This window comes from Euwallacea similis, chromosome 4, assembly GCF_039881205.1.
Source record: "Euwallacea similis isolate ESF13 chromosome 4, ESF131.1, whole genome shotgun sequence".
In the NCBI taxonomy this organism is placed as follows: domain Eukaryota; kingdom Metazoa; phylum Arthropoda; class Insecta; order Coleoptera; family Curculionidae; genus Euwallacea; species Euwallacea similis.
In genome coordinates this window covers 5613937-5636702 of record NC_089612.1, presented here as the reverse complement: position 1 = coordinate 5636702, position 22766 = coordinate 5613937, and the positions used below count along the sequence as shown (strand labels likewise).

Sequence of the window (22766 nt, the reverse complement as noted above, 5' to 3'; positions counted from 1 at the left end):
AAAAACCGAATTTTATTTCCTAAATTACGATTAAAAATTTTGGACCTATGTTAACCGTGGACACCACTGTTGAAGTCATGGAGCCTTGGAAAGACACTTCATTCAAATCTCAATTTTCCGCCCCAAAGAATTGCTAAAATTAGGGACCAAAATGATGCTAAACTACTGGACTCTAAAACAGATGTTACCAAACGATTTTCGCTTGGAGCTAATTCGATTATTAGTTTATTTCGTATTTCGAATATTTTATTTATGTTGCCGCTCGGGTGAATCATCTAAGAATCGATGTCGGTACGAAAACGTACAAAAAACTTTACAATCTGCCTTTAGCAAAGATACGAGTCATAGAGCAAACGATGACGATACGAATTCCTCCCAAACATACAAATAACTTTACACCCTTTTTTATGAGCGTACAGCTTATCGGCCTAACCATGGAAACGATAAGCGAAGCGAAATAATATACAACAGATATATGTTTGAGGAAGGACATGTGTATAAACAGTGACGAAAACCATTTAGAGTGGTCACCAACACAAATAAAATTAAAAGAGTTTAAATTAGATGCAATAACGAAACATCGATCACTTAATGCAAATAAACCTTTTGGAATTACGACCCCTTTGAAAAGCTATCATTGAGAAGAAAAATTTCAGTTGCTATTTATTTTCAACACAGCACAGTGCGCCAAAAACTTTGCCCCTACTATGCAATATCAATTCAACAATTTTCAATGCCTTGAATCGTCATCAACTCAACATTATATTAATTCGGAAAAGTTCTCATACTGGGTTACACTCAGCAAATACCATGAACCTTATTTATTATACATTTCCATCGTCGTCCAACGCAACATCTTCTAGCGAACCATCCGAAAGTAAACTACAATAGTATGAAGTGTCTCACTGGTAAAAAGCTAAACATATAAGGATGTATTAAAATAAATCCAAAGAATATTCTTCAAGCTCAAATGTCATTACTGGCGTGGAAGATAAAAATGCTATTGTATGCACAGTGTGGTTAAATGCTATTTTTCAACCAAATAGTGCGCCTCTTATCAGATAGATATATGTTAAAACACACGAAGACATAACTATGGCCCTGACCAAGAACAGATGAACAAAAAACCTCAGCAATCTGCTATTGATAAAACAATCCCTAAAGAGTATCACTACGTCCTGCTAAAAATGCAGAAATGAATATAGTTAAATGCTATTTTTCAACCAAATAATGCACCTCTTATCAGACATGTTAAAACGAATGAATACATAAATATAGCCTTGACCAAAATCAGATGAACAAAAAGTTCTCAGCAGTTCTGCTATTGAAAAAACAGTCCCTAAAGTGTGTCAACATTCTTCTAAAAACGCGAAAATGAGTCAGCCACAGATTACAATAATTATAAGTTGCCATCAAAAAAAAGGTGAATTCTTACTATCGATACAAAAATTAAGTCAAATTCCAAGAAATTGGTTTGTCTTTAATAAGTCCTACGCTAATAAGATGTAGGTAAGTTGATGTTCAGATTCAACAGGCAGGTAGTCTGCACTATTAGTTAGTAGAATCTCTTTTTATCCAACTGGTCCATTTAGCATCTTTTGAAAGTGGTTTTTGTGCTAAAAATACAGGCAGCTATAGCAGGAACCATTCCACAAAGAATGTGATATTTGATTTTGCTAATTCTACATAAAGGTATCGAGATCCCATCAATCTTGAAGCTCGGTCTGGATAATTTTTAATTTCAAGTAGCAAGTGAATCCAAACTCAATAAAAATGATGTGGTTATCTACGATGAGGAATTTACTGCTAGTTTGTATGCTTTGTGAGTAATGGAGGGGGTACTGGATTTGGAGGATTATTGGAAGCTCAGTTAGAAACGAGTTTCTTTTCTTCGGTGGTTGCCAGTTCTACAGATACTCTTTCAATTGACTGGAATGGCATCATTCTTCTTGTTTTGCTTCTTAATTTTAAAAAAGTATAATATTTCTTTTTCAAACATGAAATTTTAAAAATTTTCATATATTAATTACTGAAAACAAACGAAGAACTCTGACAGTCAGATCACTAACGAATGTCATTATTGTCATGCGCTAAAAATTGACAGGAAGAAGAAATCTGCAGGCGTTTGCAATACTGGTTGCAAGCGCTTCGAAAATTGCATAATAATTGTGATCTAAGTAGCCAAATCTAACATGCCAAATTATGTAATAACTCTTAATTCCAAAATTAATAGAAATCGATAAAAGCAAAGAAAAGCAATTATTTGGAAAAAAACGATATTAACTTGAAAACTTTGGCGCCTTGTAGCGAAGCAACAACGTATTAACGGCAAACGAAGCAACATTGTATTTAGGTAAGTTTGCCTAGAATATCTTAATTTTGGTTCAGCAATTTTTGGTCAAGCGTTGTACAGTCTTTTCGGGAATATTCTGTCTAATTAAAAGTAAGAAAAATTCGATATTACCAATACGAAAACATAACCTCAATCGCGACGGTTTTATACGTAATGCGAAAGCTCCCCTGACAGACATCTTTTATCTAATAGATGGCGGGAGCCTGGATATTGTTTATTTTATGTATAATATTTATTCCTGATTGTACATTGTTCGTTTAGAATAAAGTTCAAGTTCAAAGTTATGTAAATAGTAAGTAAATAGGTATATTTCAATTTGTTTCATCCCTTTACAATGGGGCCACCCCAAGAATGTTTCATTTTCTCATGCCTTTACAATGACAACTACTTCCATGGATTCTATAACGATAAATTCATACCTTTCACAACAATTTCTTTGACAATAATCCCGACCATTTTGTAGGTCTCTAATCTCTCTCTCAACACCATGAATATGTCTAATATGTCCCAAAGAAGTCGCGTATTAACTTTGTATAGAACTGTAAGTATTTAATGTATAATAACAATAATTAAATGATAGCCTTCTGCTATAAATCTTAGCTGTTACACTTGGGAAAACACTGGCCTGCAGGATTCAATTACTTCAGGCAAAGATTGCATATAGCTTTCTTTAAAAATAGAGAAGAAACTGATCCTAAGAAAATTGAGGAAATGATTAAAAAGGGGGAGTTTGTGGCCAAAGAGATTGAGACCCTATACATGCTCAAGAAGTATCGAACTTTGAAAAGACGCTATTATAGTGATAACTAGCTGATTTGTCTGTATGGTACCCTGGGTGTCCCAAATTGTGACAGCAGTTATCTTAAAATTTCAAAAATAGAAGAACGGTTTAAATGGAAATATTATAAGATGAAAGTAGATGTACGAGCTGAACATAATTTTAAGCATATGGGATGAAACATTTTGAAAACTGAAAATTTGGAATAAGACATATTACATGAAATGTTATTAGTTTCACACAGACAAATCTAAGTGTGAAAATATATAGGAGGTGCTATGCGATATCTATCAGTCTATACCTCTGCATCCACATTATAACTTTTTTATTTAAACCATTCATCTATCCCCAAGAGGTTTTGAGATAATTGCTGTCATATAAATCCTGGGCTGCCCAGTATTGCCCTTTTATAACAATTAAAGGTTTATTTTGAATTAACAATCTCCAAGTTTTAATGGAAAATAATACATTTGTGGTCAACAGGAAAGGTGATATGGTTTATTTTGTCTAATACTTTAACAAGAGCAAAAGATTGCCACAGTTTATTTTAAATTTTACAATTATTATTTTATATTTATTTTTATTGTTCATTTTAAAATAACACTAGTCACTTAAACTTATAAATTGTAACTAAGGAACAATTACAATAAGTCAAAAATGATACATTAACACGTTTATACATTTGCCACTGTTGTGGCCTTAGGGTTTTGCTCTAATATACTACGTAATAATCTCACCTTTGGTAGTGGAAAGTGAGGATTTAAAGTGGGTAACAATAATTAGAGCTTTATACACACCCTTCAAATTATCTTGTCCTGGTACTAGTAATCTAAGTGAAGAATAATGAAAATTCTTCTATATTTAAAGCTCCATCAAGGTCAAAAATAGCTCTAAAGTAATAATTTTGAACGAGACAAACTGACTATTATTGAACTAAAACTAACTTTTTTTCTAAACCTCATGTAATAATTTGTATGATTTAAGTGGGTATTCCTTATTTGGAAGCATATTAGCAATGATAAAAACTTACGTGAGAAAAAAAAATTCTATAATGCGAATTTTTGGTCAATTTGAATTTTCAGAGTTTTGCCACTAAAATGTCAGTTCTCTACAAGAAGGAAATTACCATTGATGATGATTAGTCTGCTTCCTATGATTATTATGAAAACCTACATAAAGTTCTAATACCTATAGTATATCTGGTGCTTTCTTACCATTTCTGGGTGAGTAGGCAGATGTATTTACATGTAAAACTTGATAAAGATTTCTCAACAAAAACACATCTCTAAATATGTACATTTACATACTCGATGTTCACAAAAGATGTTGCAACTAAGAAGATATTATATCATGATTAGTTTCTTGAAATGATCTAATAATATATGTAAGTATATTTTTATATAGTGTTGACAGATGAATTTAAGCTCAGCGATGATATGAAGTTTGAACGATTTTCCCTTAATTTTAATGCCCGAGGCAGAGTCAAACGCCCATTGGCAGGATTGGACGTAGACGCTCATTACCCCAATTTGAGGGCAAGTTTCAGCCTCGCATCAGGCATCTAAGCCAGCTCTGGATTCCGCAGCTTTGTGCATATATCGTTATTTTTACAATATAGATATCGTATAATTTAAATAGACAACTAGATAATAATCTATCAGTTAATATAAGTTCCTATTGTCTTGTCAAACCTTCTATAGAGCGACTTGTCAAAATTCCCTATTAGAAATTTTTCATTCCGCACTTATTTGCATTTAGTAGTGTTCGCTTCTATTACCGTGAAGAACTGCTATATAGGCGACAAAGCTTCTAAACTAATATCATCACAAATGGAAAAATCATCAGCTCTAAGTACACTAAACATACGCAGCAACAAATGGCAATCAGGGTTATCTAGGTCTCTTCAAGTTTTCTGGGGCTCTGAATAATCTGCAATTACATTCAACGACTAAAATGAATGACGCCATGAAAGTAGCACCTACCCATTAAATAGTGGCTGTATTAAATAGGCGACGTTTCTGCTTAGTCCTTCTTCTCATCCTCAGGATCTTTGAGGGTGTGCCATTGCGCGATGGGTCTGCGCGGCGATGCCAGCATGTCCGACCAATGGCGGAGCTCCGTTCCACTCGCATTGTAGCCCAATACAACTTTTCCTATAGGTTCAGAAGTGCCAATTCTGTCGTAGTCCACCACTGTGATAACCAGGTTCACTTTCTGTGGAAATTAATAAGTAAATGCGGCTTCAAATTAGGTCAATTTCTACCTGTATTTGTTCAAAAGGTACTTCGAAAGTGAATGATTCATTGTAGTAAGGATTGAGGGTACATTTCTTGATGCTGGTCTTCTTCTTCTTGAGCCTTTTTCCATTTTGCATCAGTGCGATTTTTACATAAGGGTCTGCAATCAGGAGGTTTTAGTAAGCTCAAGGAATGCGGAGATATAGCTATGACTGACCAGATAATCCACCAACGTCCATTTTTTTAAGATTTTTGGCTTCCAGGATAACGACAGTTAGTTTGCCAGCAGTGGGGACGTATCTCAGCGAGAAACAAATGTCTCCCAACTTATTGTCCTGCAATTAGTTATGGTGGAGTAAGCCGAATTAAAGCTCCTTAGTATGCGGTTTTAAAGACATCTAAATCTCAGTTGTCACATTCATATTTAAAAATTAGCATTGAGGTGAAACACAATAACACAATCGTAGTGACCAGTGCGGAGATTCATGTGCAATCAAGACTTAGGTGTTATTAGGGGGCAACAAACACTGATGGGTACACTGAAAAAAAGGGTTTTAGCAAATTAAATCGTATCTAAAATTTGTCTGCATTGTTGATTGAGACACCCAGCTCAAACCAGCTTATTTTCGTTAAATCATTCATTCAAGAGACAAAGTTTGATGAAAGAAATCTATCACAGTACACTATAGACATGTTCAGCAAAAGAAGATGATGAATTGATTTGAACGTATTGGTATGTGAAAAAGTACCTTGTTTCGGACATGTTAGTGGCACCAAAACCTTACTGTAGCTCGAAGTATTTATCTGGGAAAACAAGACCAATGTCTGAAGTTTAGGCAGCTATCACACCAGCAATACGCGACGGTGACGTTACAGCGACGCGACGATGACGCTACAGCGATGCGACGTTGACGCTACAGCGATGCGAAGATGACGCTACAGCGACGCGATGATGACGCTGCAGCGACGCAACGTAGCTTTGCAGTGGCGGCAAATTGTTTTCAATGGAGACCTGGTTACCAAGGCAACTGTGACGCGTTCGCAACGCTGTCTGGAAGATATCGGTCTCGCGAGACCGAGGCGCTGTCTTTCGCAACCGTAAGGATACGTACATAGGTACACACAAATAGTACCATGACTGAGGAACAAAATAATATTAGATTTGTAGAATTAATCGAAAAACATTCCTGTACATATAATTTTAATTTGTCAGAGTACGCCAGAAGATATGTAGCAGAAAAAGCGTGGAGTAAAATTGCTTGAGAGATAGAAAGCACAAGTAAATGAAGAAATATTTAAAGATTATAAACTGTTGCTACACTATTTAATTCAATTCTCGCGTTCGTTAATTCAATATTGCCGTTGCCATGGCAATGCTCCTTCGTCTGCAATAGAGAAATTTGCCAGATAACTTCGTAAAATTGGTTAGCGATAGCGAAGTCTTGGAGTAAAGTTTTCATAGCAACTGGTCGCCAGCGTTTCAATATCGTCGCCGTCGCGTATTGCTGGTGCGATAGCTGTCTTAGGCTGCGAGAGCAACCTAAAAGCGTCAGCTTCAGGTCTTGTTTCCGCAACTAAAGCTCCAAAAAAGAGGAAATGTACTGTGCTGTTTATCTAACTAACGGTGCTGGCATGCTGGAAGAAAAAATTAGCATACACACCAATATTTCAATTGGTATTTCACCCTAAATCTTGCTTTTACAAAGTACATGGACGGTGCATAATGTATAGCGGCGTTCAATAAAAACGGAAAGTCTACGTATTAATCTATTTAAATCGACTTGAATGTTGATTTATTGAACACCCTTAAAAACACCAGAAACTTAACTTTTACCGACCAAGTTAATTAATGTAAACTTTCAGAAAAATCAGCCAGAGATGCAGATGCCAACAAAAAGAGTTTCATGCAGAAAATTGTATAGGAACAAGATCAGTATAAACAAGATGGTGAGAAGTTTGAGTAGGAGAAATTTGAGTAGATTTGTTTGTATCCAAAATATTTTTTACTTTATTGTGCTTTGGACTAAGATTTTTGAAGCTACTTACAATAACGGAGACCTAGAAGGTGCCGATTTTATCTTTGCAGTAAATGGTGGTAAAGTATGGGGAATCACATTGTGTATAAAAGGTATGCATCTTCGATGGGTTGGCGATTGGGGATTTCAATTTCAGCGTTAAGACCTAAAGGTATTTCTTCGAAAAGTACCCCGAAAAAGACACAAAATTGATCATAATTTCGACGATAGTTTGTAGCAATTTTTCTCTTGGTGGCGCCGAGCGGACGGTGGTGGCAAACACGCGAAAACCGGACAAAATCAACTTTTTTGTTAAACTTTCAGCCACTTCCCTCTATTTCCAGGTTAAAAATTTATCCGAGACTTTGTGGAAACTTCGATTAATAAGGCGTTCCTCCAAAATCGATTTTTCAGCCCTCAAAAATTGAAGACATGTTATCAGCAACTGCTTTTGCTTGACATTTCAGCCCACTATACAGTGTCCGTTTTTAGATTATGGGGATTTCAGCAACCGTAAAAGACATATAGTGGGTTAAATTACGGCAAAGGTGCGCAATTTGGAGTTCAAAAATGTTTTAAAATAAAAAAAATCCCATGGTTTTCGGAGGTATTCGAAATAACGTAAAATTTTGGAAAAAGGTTTTTATTTTTTCCTCAGCTTATTTGGTGAGGTCAATTAGAATTATTAACAATTCATCCCTGCACCTTTTCCCCTTCTACAACGTGGCGTTGTCATATTTGAAACGCGACGTTTCGATGACGAAATGTTAATCATTTTCAAATACTTTGTCGAACAAACTGTGGAAAAAATAATTTTTCTAAAATTTCAGTTTTTTTCGAATACCTCTGAAAGTCATCGAAGTTTTTAAATTTTAAAAGAGCATAACTCCAAATTGCGCAACTTTGCCCTATTTCAACCGACCTCGTATGTTTTACGGTTAGAGAGATCGCCATGGTTGAGCTCCAGAACCAGACGCCCTGTATATGACTTAATATCCTGAGCAAAATTACATTCTCCATTTTATCCAGAATTTTTTTTATGTGTTAGTTCCAATTTTTCATTGAAAGAGGGCAAACATTGAAGATTTATGTATTGAAGTGTTTTGTCTGTTAAGTGTCCCTCAGAAGACATCAGTGTCTAATCGGGCTAAAGCAGAACAATCTCGTTTTAGTAAGGCCTAAAGTGTAAGTTCTGTAACCTTAAATTAATAATCCCTAATTAATGTGATTAATTAAATGCAGACAAGCCAATATTTTAGATACAATTTTTATAGCATGATAGGTATAAAATTGTGTCGATATCAGCATGAATATATTCGAGAAGGTTTAGAAAAATATGCAAGAAGAAGGGCGAAATTCTTCACCGAAAAAAATTATCGATTAACAAAGAATTTTGCCCGTAACTTTTAAATCAGTTAACACTACAATGTAATAAGTTAAGAGGCAAATAAGCACTATATGTTAACTTTACAAATTTAGCTCAGGTTAGCTTATCTAACGCTTATTTGCTGTGACATAAATGAGTAGGTGATGCAAGATCTCCCATGAACGTAGATGGGAGATCCTGCACTGAAAGACCATAAATGATGAAATATACTTACGTGAACAGTAAAGTGATCGTATTGGAAGCAGATCATGCACAAATGCGCCGGGCACAACCAGAAACACAGCCAATCAAAGCAGAACGAGATAATATTAGGAAAAAGAGAAAATATTTTACGTCAATATAAAATGTCCACTGCTTTCAGTCACAGAGTGTAAACTTGTATAACTTGGCCAATTTAAAACGCGAACTTAGAGGAAAATGTTAAATTGACCAGGTTAATGTGGAGGGTCGCGTCTAGGACAGTGTCTTCCTTTTCTTAGACTGCTGTAACTTTTAAATATTAAGAAAAAGCAACTGCACTATCAGTTAACAAGTTTAAGTCGCCAGCTTTAAAGCTTCTGAATGAAGAGTCTACTAAAAAAAAGTTGTGAGATGCCTAAGTCGTTTCGAGTGCAGTAAATATATAATATAGGAAACCTTTGATCTACTAAAGTCAAAATTACAGCGATTGAACGAGATAATCAAAAATTTGATGCAACTGCCTATACGCAGTGAATGCATAAATTGCAGAATAAACTCATTGTTCATCAAATTACACATTCAAAAATCCTCTTTGACGTGTATTTTAAATTTTATTTATGCATTTTTTATTTGAAAATGAAATGTGCACGGAAACCAGAAAGAGCAAATTACGTAATCAAAAAAAGATATTCATGTATTACCAGTTCAAGACATAGGAATTGTGCAAGTGGGAGAAGGACCGCATATGTTTTAATATGCCTCCGACAAAGACCAACAACGAAGTGGGCGGAGCGAGTTCGCCAGATCTTTCACCTTTTCACTGATGTAAGTTGTAGTGACGGATTAAATGAGTTTCGAATTTTAACTTGCTTTTAATTAACTTTAAATAGCTTTAAATCAACTATTCCTATAAACTTTCGAAGTAAGCCCGAATTTAATGAAAATACAAGATAAAGTTGGATAGAGTAAGAATAAATGCGGATCGCTCAAGAAAAGCGAACATCTGAAGCAGCCATGGAAAAGGTATACATAGGGTAAGTTGACTAAAAATTAACAAAGACATGTGCCAATTGAAAACCAAGGGGAGATCAGACCAAAAGTAAGAGTAGGTAGGTGCTTCGGTGAATCTCAACCTGCCAGAAAACCAGCCGGGCCTCTCTTGAAGATTTTTCTTCGTGATGAAAAAATGAAGTTCAGGTTAGTCGCCGTCTGAGACATGTGAAAAAAGCCTGAATTTGGCAAAATGAAAAATCCATTTCAAACGTACAGAACATCTTTAATTGGTACCTATCTATGATAATACTTCATAAATTATTAATTTTGGACTCTAAATGTGTCAAGTTTTTAGAATCTCTAATTTATGTTTTTGTTGACGCAATCTCTTCCTTCTGGTTTACCCTGCAGATTTCACTATTATCAAAAATGAGACGATAAAAATATAAATAGATGTCTCAAAGCAATTTAAAAAATATATACATATATACAGGGCGTTTCAAATTCAGCCCTCACTATTGAGATCTCAGAAATTAGAAGAGATGCGAAGATTTAAATGGGGGCAAAATAGCGTAATTTAGCGTTTGACTAAATGCCGTTTTCAAAATTTGAATTTTCTGAGTACTTCCGAAGATATCCGAAAAAAAACTAAAAATTTGAGATTTCGTTTATATTTTTTCGCCTTATTTGACGAGGAAGCCCAAAACCACAAGCACATTTTCATTGCAGCTTTTTTTCAGCTATCCGATGACGTGTTTTCAGATTTGCCATCTGACTATTTTTCTGTGGAAAAATCAAATGTGGAGCTCATAGGAAAAAATCAGGGTTTATGATGGTACCCGAAAGACGAAACGTCGGATGGTAAATCTGTAAACGTCATCGTGTAACTGGGAAAAAGTGGTAATGAAAATGTGCTTGTGATTTTGAGTATCCTTGTCAAATAACGCCAAAAAAATAAAAAAGAAATTTCCAATGTTTAGTTTTTTTTGGTTAGAGGCGAAATTACTAGGAAAATTCAAATTTTAAAAATAGTATTTGGTCAAACGCTAAATGGTTCAATTTCACTCCCCATTTAAATTTCATCGTATCTTCTCTAGTTTCCAAGATCCCAATGGTGAGCATTGAATTTGAAATGCCCTGTATATATGATATGATAAATAATGATTTTATTCCATATTTCATGTACCCACTGTAGGGAGTTTCATTAATTAAATAATCATACGTAACATAACAAGTGCATTGAAAATTACTGATTAATTTTACGGTAATATTCATCAATACAATTTGATATGAAAATAACACGAGGGCGCGTAGTGGACGAACGCTTTTTTCTGATCCAGATTGAACTGGAATTATCTAAAATTTTCGATGCACGAGTTAAATTTGGAGGAGAATTTCAAGATTCAAATGCTACGCATTTCTGACAATTCGTAGAATTTATGACGTAACATTCTGTCACGTAGACATTCTGTCTCAAGTCAAGTTGTCAGAGCCTCGTACTGCCAGTGTGGTTACAACCATTATTTAATAATAAAAAACCTTATTTTCTGTGTAGTTGATGAATGAAATTCTCACAGTTGCATCAAATTCTGAGAGTTCTGAGGCATATTATGGTATATGAAGAAGATGGCAGAAATTGTCAAGTTTATTAAAGTGTGTACTTTGCTGCAAACAACATCTTTGGTCCGAACTGGGTGTAGGTTGTTCTATGCCACCCAAGATTATTCAACAAGGGTATTAATGGAATTGCGCAGAAATGTAGAATGTGAGGAAGGAAATAAAATGATATCACCTGGCCACCTTCTCCTTCGACGCTTTGCAGTTCCCTCCATTCCTCGATGGTCTGTGCCAAATCGATCTGGCATAGTGGAACTTTCACCTCTCCGATCTGATCGTGTTTAGAGAAACGATCAAAATCGAATATGGCAAACACCAAGGTCTTGTTCATTGCTTCAGCGTAGGGAATACCCTAAAATGGTCGATTTTATAGTGAAAACACACTGCATTCATAACGTTGTGCCTTATTGCATTCGAATTACCTTGAAAACGAAGGTTTCATTGAACACGGGATTGAGGGTTTTCCTGTGGACTTTAGTTTCAAATTTCTTTTTTTTGTCTGGAAGAAGGTAAACCTTGACGTAAGGATCAGAGGTGCCTCCCATGTCCAAAGCAGGAAGGTCTTCGGCCTGGATTACTGTTACTGATAAGCTGTTTTGATTGAAGTCGTATTCAAGCTGGAATATGAAGAGTTTTAAATTTAGTCGGAAAGCTGATTTTTCTCTAAGAACCGCATCGTATAATAAGGAAGAAGCAGATTCCCATCACGGTATGGTCTTTGTTTTGTTTCCCACAACCCCGTACGAAAGTAAACAATACCAACGGAGAGAGTACTCGCTAAAACTAATGCTAACACACCCGTATTGTTATGAGTTCTTAACACACGAGTATGTTGGTTAGTGAGAGTCTGCGGAATGAGCCAAGCGAAGTTCCGTAATATGACACGAGTTACAAAAAATAGCATTTCCTAATCAGCCTCCTATATGATTTTTCCTTAATTTTGCTGTTCAATGAAAAAATCGCAATAACCCTTTTTTATTCAAACAGTTTTTTTAAATAACTATAAAAACTGATTTTATTTCCATTTTTTTCTATGTAACTTTCCATGTTTATCTATCTATGCTTGTAGGAGGAAGACATGGAAAAAAGAGAAAAAGTAGAAAGAAAAAAAATTATATCTACCAAAAATGCAGAACGAGCACGAGAAAAATGTTCTAGTTTTAATATTTAAATTGGCACTTCTCAAGCCATTTACAGCTTTGAAACGGTTTATTTTCTACAACTGGCTATGATAAGTTGCATCGAAAAATTTCACTTTTCGTAACTAATGGTGGAATGTAAAACAACATATATTTATACTGCATGATAATGTTACATGCAAGTCATAATTAGAAAAAAATCCTGAATCAAAGACTGAGAAATCACGATATTCTGTAACTGCACCTTTTTCACCATCAGAAATCTGCTCGTTACATAAATTAGTACTTTTTCCAAGCTGTTCAAAATAGCTATTTTAGTTAAGGGAAAAAACGTCGAAATAAGAACTCTTAATGATCATGGACAACCTCAATAATAAGACAAATGCTAAAACAATTTTTAATATAAATAAAAAAATAAATAAAGCACAAAATTAAGCAAAACTGGCCTAAACTTTCTTGTTATCATTATACCTTAAATTGAAGTTTTCCAAGTTTCTGAATCTCTGGTTTCTCGCCCTCGTCAGGTTCCTCAGCGTTCGCCGTTAGTTCGTCCATGTCGGGCTGTACCTGAAAATCAAAACGCCCTGTAAAATGAACAAAACTTTCACAAATACACTGTATATGTATAAAATGCAATCCAAAAGCGATCGAAATCAATACCTGCTCCTTGTAGGAAGACCCTAATAAGTTGATCGATTTCAAGTCTGCCCCTTTCATGCCCTTTTTGTCCTTCGATCGCCGCTTTCGGAAGCATCTTCTTATGCAGCAGAAGCATACTCCCAAGATTATCGCACAGACAGCTACAAAAACGTTCGAGTACACAAAAAGTAAGAAGCATGAAAACCTTACCAATAAGAATGGTAACTAACACCCATTTCTCCATGTGGGTCTCTTTCTGCAAGGTGTCGAAGGCGTCTAGCACTTCCTTGGCAGCACCCCCTTCGTTGGATTTAATTTCTGTAATATACAACAGCACGTGTGTGAAATCCATGCACGAGAACCAGGCCCCAATCACACTGTATTGAAACAGGGGGTACCATTTCAGAGTGTGAGGGTCCTTTTCTTCTTCTGAATTGTCTTTGTCGTGGCTCATTTTGGGGTGTGCGGTGTGAGTGTGCTGCTTCAGTTAAAGCTCTTGTGTAATTGCAGTGTAATGGGTGTATTTAGCGCTTTTTTACCAGGGGAGATATATGGGAATTTTGAACTGACCCATAGATTCGGGTTTTTCTCGATCAGGCCTGGTAATCTAAAATGCTAGGCAAGAACACAGTTCATTGAAATTTCATGTACTAATTTTAATGTTTTTTCAACTAATTATTGTATGACCATTACGTTAATGTATTTAATTGTTTAATAATAATGGCCCAGGCTTTAACATGCAAATTTTATTAGGGGACATGGACGTATTGATGGATCATTAAGCACTCTTTGGACTCATTAAATAGGGATCCTCTAGCTAAACGCCAAACAAGGAAGACGGCGAAAATTCGCAGCAAAGGTCGTTCAATCCACGGTACCATTCTAACATAAAATCCAAAATTCTACCATCACATGCACTTTTACTAAGCGACACTAACTATAAGTGTTAATTATAGTGAATAGTGTTCGAGTCTGTATAATCTTAATAGTGTGTGCAACAAACGCTTAGTTAGTTTTACCTCTACCTGGTACCGATGGGGTTGTACGACCGTGAGATGGATGATATGATCTATTATTAAAGATATGAGGACCTTCTCCCGATACGCCAGTGGGAGACATCGTAGTAGTTATCTCCATCTGCTTCGTATCTGGTAGTTTAGGGGATGCCTCGGTGGTGGTGGTAATGGTCTCGCGAGGGGGTTCGGGCGCCGCCCTCTTGTAGACAAAGCTTACGCGTGGCGCCATTTTGGTTCTAAAACAAAAAAGTCAATTTTTTAAATTTCATTTGAGTGCTATGCGAATTTTTAACTTAAGCTACTTGTTGTAGCAGAAGCCTGCGATTCCTGCTTTTACAAGATATCCCTCAATTACTGATACTTACACAATTAATATACAATTTTCTTACGTAAAGCATAAATATGGGGAAACATTATATAAAAAAGGCAGTGTGTGCCTACGTGGTTGATATTAGAGCTGCCTTTTGTAATTAGTTAGAGGTGTGAAGCGAGATTTGTTATTTTTAAAAGCAGAAAGGAGAGAATTGCAATTTAATAGTCATTTTCTCATTTTGCACATTTAAGTTTCCTGGACGAATTCAAATATTTCTTTCCGACCAATAGAAAATGCTGAAAAGTGAAAATCTGATGTCAGTTTGGCGCCAATGGCGTGCTTGCGCTTCGCGACCATTACTATTCATCGCTCATTTGTTTTACAATGGCGAATTTTCGTGAAGACAACTGTCGTCTAAATGTGAGTTTTCGAAGTGGTATTTTCGGGTTTTTTCCATTGGGATTACGTAAAGATCTTCAAAAAAACGTTAGTTTTTGTGACCTTTTTGGCTAATTAACTCAAAAGGGAAATTAAATTATTTTGAGGTAAATTTTGATGAAAGTGCCGCAGTTGAAACTAAGTTTAAGGCTTCAAATGCCAATTTGACAAGCTTTCGCCTGCAATTGATTAGAAGTAAATCGTTTTCGCGATTTCTATTTAAAAAGCATTTTTCACTACGTTATTTCTATTATTAATTGCTCCATACAAAGTCAGTATTTAACTGCTTCGTTCTAGGGAAAGACGGAAAATGGCCGATTTTTGAGCTTATTATGGCGTTTCGCAGTGCCTCAGACAGAAATGGACAGCAATAGGCGGTCATGTTCAGGTAAGGCTTCAAGCAAAACGAAATTTAGATATTCAATATTTGGAAAATTCAATGATTTTGAGCACAATGCACATTTCCAACCCTTGAACTCCATATTTGCCCTCTAAAACTTTCAGTGAGGTCTAATCATGTCAAGCGGTGTTATTTGCATTGGGTTGCTGTTGCATCTTTCTTGATTCTGCAAAAAGCTGCCGATTTATGGCTTCGGTGTAGAGGCATCATTCGATGTATCCTTCAGCGTAGATTTTCCAAGCAATTAGAACGTCTGCACCTTCGCAATGGAAAGATTCTGCAGTCCAAACCTAAGCGGTTTGTCTCCTATTGACGGCACTTGGTGGTGGCTCCGGACACTCTTACAACACAAATTAATGCATCTCTATAACGGCAATTAAATTACTTCCACAGTGCCTCGTTTTAATTCTCTAATTGGGTCATTGATCAAAAATCCTCGTTCTTTGTTGTTAACTAAGTTTAACCTTACGAATCCCGGACTTCTTGGATTTAAGAGGTCGATACCACCTCTGCATGAAAATTCAAGAGGTTTTTTCGGGGAAAATCGATAGTTCACTGACAAAACTAGCATCAACGTGGCCCCTTTCCTGCAATTGCACTTCTGCTGATTTTGCATGGGACCTTATTAGAAGCTATTTTCATCCTGACTTTCTCGACTTAACCGAGCTATTGTTGTCTTTCTAATATAACTTACTTATGTAAGTCTGAACGTACAAGAAGTTACAACACCTACCTTTGTGGAGGCTTTATTACTCCTTGATGAAGATGTCTTAGAGATGTCGCAACATTATACTTGAGATCCGGCACGAGTTTCACCAATTTTCCTCGGGTTTTCAATCGAGATTTTCGGTTACGCGTCCGACGATTAACAGTAGGCAATATGGCTACCGACAGCACCCTGCCAGACTCTGGAGATCGATACCTTTGCCGCTTTCACGCAGGACAGCCCTTGGAGAGATTTTCCACTTTTCCACGATTTATTACGCCACGGTTAAAGCAGGTCCCTTAATGGCGTTTCGATGTCGAAATCTTTCGGATACAGCAAGCTCAGAACGGAATATGACTATGATGATGATAAGGAACGAAAACTCATTTATTACATATGATTAGGGGTGCGTGGGTGCTTGCAACGTAATGCTCGCAAAAACTGCTCTTATCGCGGTTTTCAGGCGCATGGTCCTGTGGGAACTAATTTTTTTTTGTAATTTGTCAATGATCCGAAGAAGTGGGCGGGATAATGTGGGTAAGCAAGGCTTGTTTGGGTCTTGCTGGGAATGTTTGCGTTGGAGAGGAATATACAATTATATGCAATTGATGGGATGTCTAATTCAATCAGGTTTATTTTCAGATGTAAATTAGTGTTGGTGATTTATCATTATCATTGTCATTTCTCTTTCAAAGAGAGAGTAGTAGTGAAACTCAAGCTCCGGCCGGATAAATTATTGTTCATATCCAGGTTTTTCCTCTTGGATCTTCATAGACACCCGCAGATGGAGCCTGTGTAGACACATGCAACCCTGTAATCTAGGCACTGCAGTATTCCCGCAAATCAATATTTCACCCAGATAGTTTTCTGTGAGTTTTTACTTCAATTTTCCCTTCAGCAATAGATGGCAGGCATTACCTGTTAGAAAAACAATGAAATTCTGGAATACGTTATCCTAAACTAGTATTATTATCATCATTACTATTATTACTCTTGTTAATATTATCATTATCATCATCATCATTATCATTATTATTATTATCATTAGAATCATTACTAAAATTAAGCATAAACAGAAAAGGTTACTTTCCAACTTTGACTTTGAGTCATCTTTCTGAACTACGAAACGTAATTTAAAATGTTATTATTATTCATGTTCAGTTATGGTTTCTAGTGAAATAAGAGCAGTTACGGACCTGCAGAACGTGGATTTCCCATTACTGTGTGGTTAATTTTTAGTTAACTCAATTTTAATCTTTGTTCTATGCGTTTGGGTTATAGTTCTTCAAAACATCCTGCAAAATATAAAAATCTGTATAATTCCAAAGAAGCAAACCCTCCACAAAAATATAGAAGGATCGCTCTCTCAAAAGCATTTTTAAACGTTGAAATCAGCTGAGCTAGTTTTGAGATATTGAAGCATAAAAATTCCCAAAAAAAGTTTTGGAGCTCGAAAGTTCCAAGGAGACCAGTCGCGCCTATTTGCATTTATCTTCCTTACTTTTAAACTCGGCCTAGGGTTCAAGTCCCAGGTTTCAAGTATAATATTTTTTATCTGTTAAAATTTCCATTTTAACTGCAAGTGGAGACGAAGATATGAAAACGAGTTTAAGTAGACTTTTGTAAGTTTGGTATCCCATTCAACCAGGACGGAGAACTTCGAGGGGATTAAGCTCGCTCGATGAGAACCCCAAGACGAAATCTCATGAGTTTTTTGATAATTAATAACACATTTTTGCCCAAAGAGATTCTGACACGACGCATAATAAATAAAAGCCCATGTAGATCTTAAAGAGTTAAATTGCTGCTATCCCACTGGTCAGTATCTTAAAAAAGTGTCAGGTGGATTGCCTTCACCAGCGATCTAGAAGAATTAGATGTAAATTAAACACGAGTATTTTACTAAAAGTGAGAGATTTTTTATGGGCATGAGTGTCCCTATGATGTGATTTTGTGGTCAGAGATGCGTCACGCACTGGTACAATCGGGTGCCAAGGGTCTTTTTAGCACATTTACAAAATTTCCATTTTTATATCCATAACCTATCGAGGCAGTGACTAGAGGATCGCCCAGTGTGTGTTTTATGGCCAAAATTAGGCAGCATTTCCAGAACAAGTAAACCAAGAAACTCGTATTTATGAAAACTAGCCTCCTGGCAAAAATAATTGTAGTTTGTTAATTCTCCATTAACAAATTCGAGAATGGTTTAAAATTAAAGGAAACTATTAATTATAAAAACACTTTATTAAACCCCTTTTTCGATATATCACAACAGCTCTCATACGTCCTAAAGCTGCTGCATATGCAGCCGTAGCCCTGACCACTTCCGATCTATCTAAAGGACTTGCCTGGTAATTTAACCAATATTTATGATAGACTAGAACTTGGATAGTGGTTGTGGCTGTGTTATGATAAACCGGGGCTTAATGGGTCTGAATAAAATTTAGGCAACATAGCTTCCATCTCCCTATAGACCTTGAAATGGGACTTTCTTACTACTTGTACTTCCGGTACTTCCCCCGGGGCGCTTCGAGGGATGGTTGCTGCTAGAGTGTTAATAATTTCCGGACGCACTGTTGGAGGGTGCTACAATGTACTTGAGGAACCACTGGTTGGTGGTGAAAGACAGAGTGTTGACGGATGGGCTTATATAGTTCTTTTTGTGGGATTAGAATTCCTAAAGGACCACCTAAAGATGTGTATATATTGTGGTTAAAATTAGCCATCACCCTCATAAAATATCTTTATTTTTAACTAAAACCTGCTCCAATAATATTATATTATAAATTTAATTTGATGTTATTATTACTTATAATGCATCCGCCTACAACCGAATTCATTCTCCCCAAAAAACCCCAATTTGGCGAGTCAAAACCGATTAAAATGATAATAATTCAAAGCGGTTTTATTGTTTTTGTTTGTGTTTAAGTACTGACGGTTGTACTGCTCAGTTGATATTATGCTAAAGCAAATTACTTTTATTATTAAATTTGGAAATATATTATTTGTTCCGGGTTAATAACTTGCGTAATTTCCATCCATCGGTGCATCCCCGATCTGCATTGAAACCGACGCAAACACACAGCTTTAAATATAAATTTTTGTTTATTCAGGTTTGAAATTTATTTATTTAATTTCATATTATGTACTGAATTGTTGTATTTGAAATCGCACAGGGATTTTATTGATATTATTACTGGTGTTGCACGAGAGGCTTATACTATTGTTTGCCATGACTCTGTGCATGTCCAAAATGTTGAACTGAATTATTATCTTATCAAGTACCTGCTTTTTCTTTTGTGTCTGTGACACGTTATTTACAATCACTTTTGATGAATTACTCTTTGTGCAAGTCATGATTATCGTACACATTACTAAGGAGCTTCAAAATGTTTTGTTTAAACATTTTGCGAGCATGAAAGTTTTGAAAATGTCGTTTCCAACGCAACACGGTAAAATTCAAACACAAGAAGATTCATTGTTACTCATATCATACATTTATTACTTATATCAATGTCCAAGAGCATGAGCTATAGCCTGATGCAAAGCTAGATGAGCTTCTCTTGCGGCCTTAACTTCAGCAGTGTATTCCACAGGTACTGGCACCTCATGAGTCACCACAGCTGGAGCACTGGGAGCAACCCCTTCGAAAGCTGACGAATGACCTGAGTACTCACTGACAGGAACATTTGGGACTGCAGGTACTTGCACGGGCACAGAAACGTCAACTGGAGCTACTGGCACTGGGCCCTCGATGATTTTGAAACCTTCAGCTCCTGCAGTGTATTTGAATCTTTGGATTATTCCATTGGGGTCGGTGATGGAGTACTCTCCGACGACAGATCCATCGGGGAACCGTTCTTCAGATCTGAAGGAGTCAGTTACATGGGAGAAAAACCTGTAGGTACCATCGGTGCTTTGGGTGACGGAGACATGAGCATGTTGGTCTGGGAGAAGACCGTCTGGGCGAGCCAGGGCTGAGACCGCAATGCAGAAAAAGATCTGTTAGAGAAAATTACTGCAATTCTAAAAAACTCCCTAAAATTATGAGACTTACCATGAATTGCTTCATTTTTTTGTTGCTGTGTTGAAATTCGAAGAACGAATGTCTGGTGAATGATGGAAGTGTGGGGCTTATAAACAAAATTTAGAAGGTGTTGTATTAGAAATTAATACGATTATAATGGCCTTCATTAAGAAATCACATTTTTGACTCAATTAGCGAAAGTAAAATTTATGGGTAAATGAACACTTTTTGGGTGCCATTATGGTGAGTCTGCGACATGGCCATATTTCAATTAACTGGTATTAAGATAAATGTTGTCACAATCTATCATTCTCCCGTGGCAGAATTTCCCGAGTTTCTTGAGGTGTTTGGTGCAATCTTGATTTTAACGAAAAGGAAAGTTATCGTGGGAGGAGACTTAAATGTAAATTTCTCTGAAGATTTTGTGATTTCCTTTGACTCTCGGGTTATTATTATGAACCCCCCTACTAGAAGAAAAAAACATTTAGGCAACTTTTTAGTTAACTTTGAGGACAGTATCGTAGTCGTTGGCATATCTGATTATAAAGCTATATTTTGGGAAATACCTTTAACTGAAAAGACCTAAAGGCGATTAAATAAAACATCTTGTCGGACCTACGCTCGAAGGGAAAAACAACAGTTTTGTGATGTTTTTCAAAGGAGTAGCTTCGATTTTATTAACACTGAATTAATTTACTCAAAAAACAAATTCAACAAAATTTAGTAAAGCGAATGTATCAAAGTTGCTTTCCTTAGGAAGACCTCGTTCGGAAATATTGATAAATTTCTTTGCTGTTTACTTATAAACTCCGGGAATATGTTAGTTTATTGACTGAAATGCTGCATAGCTCTGATAATTTGTTATTGAGGGATGATGATGGCAAATATCTGAGAGCAAACTTATTTAATTTAATATTTTGTTAAGACGCCTTAAAGAATCTGCTAAAAAGAAGAGTGGGTACATCCCAAAGTAATTTGCATTTTGAGCACCCTCTACGTAGACTTTACTTTTGTGGCGAAAACTTTTCTTACAGATTTGTACAAATATGAGCTGGAATTTGCTGCCATAAATCGGGAACTATGATCTCTTAAAATGGGAGCGTTCCGAAAGGCGGAAAGACGATTTTTCATCTTCCGCATATTGTTTTGTCGTGACGACAAATAAATAATCTACACGGGAAATCTTGGGCGAGTAAGTTTTCTTTGGGGGCGACAGTTTTCCTGGAAACGTCCCGTGTGCGAACCCGGGTTCCCTGGTTTTGAAATATGGCCGCGACGTGCATTATACCGCTCCCATTGTCGCCACCCGAATAATATATTTTGTATTTATCCCGGCACTTGTCAGCTACAGCCATCATTCATCGTCTGCAAGAAAGAATTTCTCTTCGTTTTGGGGGAAATTTAGTCGCTTTATTATTTTTATTTTCCTGTTGCTCAGATTTCCGCATTATAGCTTGAACCTCTTAGAGCCGTTCCGGGGTTTTGGCTCCTTCTTTAACGAAGTAAAAACACTAGTTTAGCATAATATGTGAAACCCAGATCCGCAAGCTTTTTCAACATAAATGAATTAGTTGCTGAGAACCGGGACGAAAATATGCAAAGCACTTTTTCGACCTGAAATGGATGCTAAGTGCAGGACCGGTTTCGACCATAAGTACAGGAAAATTGAATTAGACCCAAAGAAGTAATTGCGTTCAGGTCCAGTCCTGTCCTTTGCTGTTTTGTTCTTGGTCTGCTTTGCATTAACAAGGGAAATCTAAATGTGTTTTTAATCCTTACCTTTCTCTCTCTACGTTTTAATGACCCAAAAAGGTACACGATATATTTGTTGGATATATTTTGGTTAGACGCCATACGACTCCCTCTTAATTTGGACACATTGTATGTCCCGTTTTTTTGGGGGGAGGGGAGGGAGACCCTCATCAAACAATCCCTAATTTAATTAATAAAAAAACTACGTTGTCATCTATTTCTTTGTAAATATATTCTAAACGTTTGAGGCGGATTGTTTACTTTCTCGTTTATTCTATGTGGGAGTAGCGCTTCACACAAGTAGGTCTTGTTGGAATGGTTTGATTGCACACTATTTTCGGTCGAAATCAATTGGGAATAATATTGACTCTTTCCTAAGGACTAGGGCGTAAAACCCTTTTTAATATTTCTGGAACAATCTTCCAAACCTAGGAAAAAGTGTTAAAAAAACGAAAGTTGACTGCTAACTACAATGTATGGAAGATGAATATGTAAAATGCTTGAATTGAGGCAGATTGGTAGTAGGCCAATTGCAGAAAAAAGGGAAGAAATGTTCGAATGGGTGTAAGATTAAATTGTTGAGACAAGGAAGAAACGGTTTTGAGTTTTCAAATATAGGAAGAACATAGAGCAGCACTAACTCAAAGCCTCACAAAAGAGCCAGAAGAGTAGCGCTCTTGCTCCTAGCTCTTGCGGAAATTCAGACTCAATACTGTTCTTCAGAAATTGGTCTTCATTTGTGCAATCGATTTGACTAGAGATGAACCGACCTGACG

At 36.4% G+C, this 22766-nt stretch overlaps 3 protein-coding genes across 4 annotated transcripts; 1 reads left to right on the top strand and 2 right to left on the bottom strand.

Annotated features, from left to right (window-relative positions):
* The first annotated feature begins 2334 nt into the window (after positions 1-2334).
* On the top strand, positions 2335-4826 carry osi (electron transfer flavoprotein regulatory factor orsai). Of its 2 annotated transcripts, none has more exons than XM_066389578.1 (3): positions 2335-2353; positions 2817-2894; positions 2954-4826. In XM_066389578.1, exons 2-3 carry the CDS (start codon positions 2841-2843, stop codon positions 3161-3163), a joined length of 264 nt encoding a protein of 87 aa, XP_066245675.1. In that variant the 5' UTR covers positions 2335-2353; positions 2817-2840; the 3' UTR covers positions 3164-4826. The 2 variants fall into 2 exon arrangements, with proteins under 2 accessions (XP_066245675.1, XP_066245674.1); XM_066389577.1 differs by lacking the exon at positions 2335-2353 and adding an exon at positions 2550-2645.
* LOC136408540 (synaptotagmin 1-like) lies at positions 3673-16560 on the bottom strand. The gene is made up of 11 exons (XM_066389579.1): positions 16239-16560; positions 14364-14590; positions 13549-13656; positions 13360-13499; positions 13171-13266; positions 11983-12177; positions 11736-11912; positions 5586-5703; positions 5395-5528; positions 5114-5345; positions 3673-5060 (listed from the first exon to the last, which is right to left on the bottom strand). The coding sequence occupies exons 2-10, from the start codon at positions 14581-14583 to the stop codon at positions 5154-5156; spliced, it is 1380 nt and encodes a 459-aa protein (XP_066245676.1). The 5' UTR covers positions 14584-14590; positions 16239-16560; the 3' UTR covers positions 3673-5060; positions 5114-5153.
* A 3161-nt stretch (positions 16561-19721) lies between these two features.
* LOC136408237 (cuticle protein 6-like) lies at positions 19722-20283 on the bottom strand. The gene is made up of 2 exons (XM_066389113.1): positions 20269-20283; positions 19722-20213 (listed from the first exon to the last, which is right to left on the bottom strand). The coding sequence occupies exons 1-2, from the start codon at positions 20281-20283 to the stop codon at positions 19722-19724; spliced, it is 507 nt and encodes a 168-aa protein (XP_066245210.1).
* Positions 20284-22766: the final 2483 nt, after the last annotated feature.